The 5,781-nt window shown below is 34.2% G+C and overlaps 1 protein-coding gene across 9 annotated transcripts in view; it reads right to left on the bottom strand.

The window, feature by feature from the left end:
- The window catches only part of PDS5B (PDS5 cohesin associated factor B), a 228,564-nt gene that overhangs the window by 49,722 nt on the left and 173,061 nt on the right, over positions 1–5,781 (bottom strand). For 7 of the 9 annotated variants that reach the window (XM_007105442.3, XM_024125886.3, XM_055089322.1 and 4 more), the window contains one exon: positions 2,609–2,732. In XM_007105442.3, the coding sequence (XP_007105504.2) occupies positions 2,609–2,732 (124 nt within the window). Of the gene's footprint in view, positions 1–2,608; positions 2,733–2,910; positions 3,120–5,781 lie in introns of those variants that run through there. The other 2 variants (XM_055089325.1, XM_055089326.1) reach the window with 2 other exon arrangements.

The raw sequence follows: 5,781 nt of genomic DNA, 5'->3' as shown, positions 1-5,781 counted from the left end.
CACGAACCCGTGTCCCCTGCATCGGCAGGTGGACTCTCAACCACTGCACCACCAGGGAAGCCCTCAATGGCTGTCTTAATATCAAGGATCCAGTGGGACTCAAAGAGAAGCCACTAGTCAAAAAGGGTCTGTGTGCCTAATCCACTGATTAGAATACAATCAAAGCACCCAATTAGACATTTTTCAGGACGAAGAAATGTTTTATTATGTATAGTCACATGGATTTTTGCGGATTTTTATAGCATCAAATATTAAGTACCATAACTAATAAAATTATTTTTATTATTCTAATAGGAAACCCAGCCATTAATATTCATTTTGCCATGACAAAAGAATGAGGCTCCTTATATACTCACATAAATTGATATCTAAAATATATTATTAAACTTTTTAAATAGGAAAATCAGAAGAGTGACTACAGTATACTATCATTGGCATAAGGAGAGGGGGAAGGGACAAAATATGTGTGTATTTTGTGTATTTATATTACTTGCATATGAATAAAATCTCTCCAGAAAAGTACATTAGAAACTGGTAACATTGGCTGCCTCTAAGAAACTGGGTGGCTGGGGATACGGGGGTGAAGCAAAAGAGAAAATCCTTTACTCTTTAGTATTTACTACTGGATATTTGTTTTGTATCTTTTGATTTTGAAGCAAGTGAATATATTATCTATTAAAAATTTTAATGACACATTTTAATGAAGAATTGATGCCCTATTCTCCTACACTGAACACCAAGAATTCTAGGCTTGAAAAACAACACAAAACTGTTCTTCCCAACACACTGGGGCAATATGAGAGGTTTCGTTTAGTCAAAAGTATATTTAAATGAGTTTACTTCTTGCTATTCTCGATGACCTCCCTCAGTACCTCCATTGCACATCTAAGTGATAACTTGTTGTTTACATTATAAACAAATACTTGATAGTGTACTTTTTTCAGTTCATTATAATGTGTGACAATTTTCCACAGTAAGATAATAAAATCATTTCTGAAAAAGCAAAATAAATGGCCAGTCCCTGGATTAAGAGTAACCTCATAAAGGCCATATGTCTCTATGAAACCTTTTCTCAGAAAGCCAGCCTATCTTGTATGTCATAGTAGAAGGATTACCGGTTAGGTTCTCGTAAAGATAAGTAACAGATATCAAAAATGAAAATAAAAGTACCCTAAAAATTCAAGTTATTATCAGCATTATCCTCCTCATCATCATCATTGGAAGGAACAAAAAGGAGATTATTCAAGAAAAACAAAAGCTTTCCAGAAATCAACATCGAGTTCATTGAAGTCATCCTCTTATTAAAAAAAAGCCTATAGAAAGTTATTTCCACCCCCCAAATTTAAAATATATTACTATTTGCTATCTATAGCAAAGATGCTGTTTAATAAAGAAAACTTTTTTTCTCCTTTAGGTCTTTAACATAATATATGAAAATATGACAAAATTAGCATAAATATTTCTAAAACAGAGATAACAAGTCTAAGTATTTATGGTGGGTTAGTTTCAGCATAATTTCCAAATTGTTTTGACTTCATTCAAAGCTCCTAAACTAAAATTATAAGTTAGGATTTTATAGATTTTCTGCTTAGCTTCTATGTGCAGGAAGACTACTAAAGACAGCCCCTGATTATAATAGCTTGTAATGAAATTGCAGTGCTTAGAAAGGGTAATAGTAATTCCAAGTACAGAAAAAATAATATAAAATACATATTGAAAAGATGGTCAGTAGACATTTGATCCTATCCAATACATCCATAAGACACTTGGTCTACACACAAACGTCCTTGATATCTGTTCATATTTGGTCCTGTCCAAAACCATTCAGCATGGACCAAATATGCCCACAGACATTTTGGAGAGCACCAAAATATCAAGGACCTTTTGGTGTGGACCAAATGCTCTGCAAGGGAAAAGGCACATTTTAATCTGACATAAAATTATGTCAGTCATTGAAGTACAAACTTAAACTTATTTACCTTACATTACAAATTAGTATGGATTTATAGAACCCCACACTTCAGTAGTATCTCATATATAGAAATCTAACTTTCAAATCTGTAAACTGATAATCATCTACTACCTACTATCAGTAAGTAGGATTTTTTTTTTTTTTTTTTTTGCAGTAAGTGGGCCTCTCACTGTTGTGGCCTCTCCCGTTGCGGAGCACAGGCTCCGGAGGCGCAGGCTCAGCGGCCATGGCTCACGGGCCCAGCCGCTCCGCGGTATGTGGGATCCTCCCGGACCGGGGCACGAACCCGTGGTCCCCTGCGTCGGCAGGTGGACTCTCAACCACTGCGCCACCAGGGAAGCCCAGTAAGTAGGATTTTATATGTAATTACTTACTAATGAAAAATAGTTTCCTAATACTAAATGTATAATGTCAAAAAATATTATACAACTGTTTGATTTCTGAATCTGAGGTAGCATTAAACATCTGAATAATCAGATATTTTCTGATTTTAACCGCCCATCAATATTGATTATACTAATTCAAATTCTGAAAATAAACTATAAAATGATACATCTCCAAATGTGCACATCCTATAAAATCATTCATATTTTAGTTTTTTAACTATAACATGAAACAAAAAACTTTTCTCTTTACCTCAAATATCTGTGCAAACTGTGTCTCTTTACTAGAAAATATCGCATGGATACAATGAATAGCATATTTGGCTTGACGGGGGGGTCCTTTTTTAGATTTGTGATGTAAAACAGGAAGCAAAGCTCTAAAAAAAAAAAAAATTAAAGAAAAACAATTAACCAGAAACAACAACATGACTTCCACTAGATACTTTAATGCTTGTATTTTTTAAGTAATGTTTTGTAAGAACAAAAAAAGTCATAACATCTACTCAGACATTTTCAATCTATAATTTTGCTTTATAAATATCTATATCAAAAATATAATACAAATACAAGTATTTTTTCCTTTTTACTTAAAATTATAAAAACAAACAAGGATGGCGACCCATTTCTTCTTTTTAATGTCATTCCTTTAGCCTTTTCTATTTCATTCTCACTGGTACCACTTCAGCTAAGCTTCTGCCACTTTACACCTTCTTTCTCCAGGCTTTTCCTCTTCCAATTCACCTTTTACTTTGTGCCAAAACAACCTACATGAACAGAAATTTGATCATTTAACCAATACAAATTGAGCACTTACTATAGTGCCAGGCACTATTAAAAGTCCCAAATCCTTACCTTCATGCTACCAGCATATTAGGGATAAGACACATGATTATACATAAATTAGCAAAACATATGTTATTTCAAATTGTGGTAACTCCTGTAAAGGGAAAAAAAGAAGCAGAAGAAGAAAAAGAGGACAGGAATAGGGAATGGGGCTAAGTGTGTAACAGTGTTACAATTTTAAATAGGGTGCTTATAGACATGTTTATAAAGTAACATTTGAGCAGAGTTCTGAAAGGTAGGGAATGGGTTATAGAGCTACCTGGAAGAACATTTATGTATCGTATCATTCCACTATATAAAAACTTAAAATCCTGAATAAAGCAGAATCTCTTAGCTCAACTATTATGAATACATCTCACAGTGAAAGCAAATTCTGAATCCTCCTCCTTCACCAATAACAACCCAGTGCTCCAGTAGAAAAAAAAATTAGAGATAAAATAATTCATTATAATAATATCAGAGTCTCAGAAAAGATACCAACAGCAAAATATAATAAAAAAAATAAATGACAAACTGAAGGGAAACTTTGCATTTCATGTTACAGAGAAAGGGTTAATATCCCTAAAATGTAAACACCTACAAATAGAGAATGAAAAGACCAACAATATCACAGAAAAATGGGTTGGATTTAACAGAGTAGAAAGCTCTTCAAAAGAAGATAAACAAATTACCCTATTATGTGTGAACAGATGTTTATCTTCACTCCTTTAAAAACATATATAAATACAAATTAAAACTATACTCAGAGGACTTCTGCTTCAGATTAGGACAGTATATCTGAGACTGGGTTTTTACTCTTTTACCTTAAACAAGTAGAAAACAAGATAATATGTTAATGGTTTCAGACACTGGGCAATAGGAAGTGCAGTGCGAAAATCCGTAAAACATGGGAAACAAACTAGAAAAGCGCTACATCTGCCCCCAATTACTGCAAGGAGGTAGTTTCCAGACTGCAGTACAAGGAGAAGTAGAGACCCAAATAGAGCCTGGTGGTTGCATGCAACTGAGGGAGACAGGAATGAGAATTCAGGGAGGCCAAGGGAGCTATACTTTCTACAGCAAAGCACCACAGAGGAGGGACCTACAAAGAGAGAAAGAGAGCTTGAGTTCTGTAGACCTGAAGAGTGGTATCCCTGAGTCTTCGGCTGAATAATGATCAGTGTCATGCAAGAGCAAAAACTACCTAAGACCCGGAAAAGAATGTTAGAAAAGAAGTAGGCCAAAAAACTCCCTACCACACACAGGGCTGGTAGCAATTCATGTTTCCACCAGCCACAGCAGAAAGACCTTCTAATATATAAACAGGACAAAATTAATCAATAGACACAGTCCCAAAAAGGGCACAGGTGACAGAATTAGCAAAGACATAAAAACAGTTGTTATAAATATGCTCCATATGCTCATGAAGGTAAGAAGAAAACATGAACATGATGAGGACAGAAGTGAAATACATTAAAAAGACCCAAATGGAACTACTAAATATGAAAAATATAATACCTCAAATTTAAAATATATACATAGAATAAAAGCAGATTATATATATCATAGAAAAAAAGATCAGTGAACTTGAAGACACAGCAATAGAAACTATGCAAAATAAAACAAAAGGGGGGGGACAGGAAAAAAATAAGAATGGCACATCAGTGACCTCCAAGACAATATTAAGTAGTCAAAAATACATGCAATTGGAGTCCCAGAAACCAAGGGGGTGAGAAGGGGAGAACATTAAAAAAAAAAAAAAAGAAAAAAGAAAGAAACAATTACAAAAAAACCTCCAAATATGATGAAAATAAACCCACAGTCCCAAGAATCTCAATAAACCTCAAGCAGAAGAAACATTAAGTATACCATTCCAAGGCACATCATTATCAATTTGGTGAAAACAGCAATTAAAAAAAAAAAAATCTCAAAACCAGTCAGAGAAGACATATTATGTATAGAGGAGCAAAGAATGAAAGAACACTTTTCAAAAGAAACTATGCAGTCTAGAAAATAATAGAGTGACATCTTTCAGGTACTAAAAACCAAAAGAACTCTCAACCTAGAATTCTATTCCGAGCAAAAATACTTTAAAAATGAAAATAAAATAAAGACTTTTTCAGACAAAGAAAAGCTAAGATAATTAATTATAAGCAGAATTATACTCTAAGAAACATTAAAGTTATTCAGGAACAAAAATGATACCAGATGAAAATATGGATAGATATCCAAAACATGAAGAATTGCAAAAAAAGGTAAATATATGTGTACAAATCAAAGAAGTATGCTATTGTTAACCTGAGATATATCAAAGTGTTTAGGGCAAAAATATCAGTAACATACGGTAGCATTTATAACATATATAGAAACAAAATATACGACAACAAAAGCACAAAAGCCTGGAGGGGGAAGGAATGGAAGTAGGCTGTTGCAAGATTTTTACAATATACATTAGGGGTATAATTTTATTTGAACACAGATAAGCCAATAAAATAAAATCATTAAAAATACTCAACCTCGGGGCTTCCCTGGTGGCGCAGTGGTTGCGCGTCCGCCTGCCGATGCAGGGGAACCGGGTTCGCGCCCCGGTCTGGGAGGATCCCA

This window comes from Physeter macrocephalus, chromosome 13, assembly GCF_002837175.3.
Source record: "Physeter macrocephalus isolate SW-GA chromosome 13, ASM283717v5, whole genome shotgun sequence".
Taxonomy (NCBI): Eukaryota; Metazoa; Chordata; class Mammalia; order Artiodactyla; family Physeteridae; genus Physeter; species Physeter macrocephalus.
This window is presented reverse-complemented; position numbering and strand designations above follow the sequence as displayed.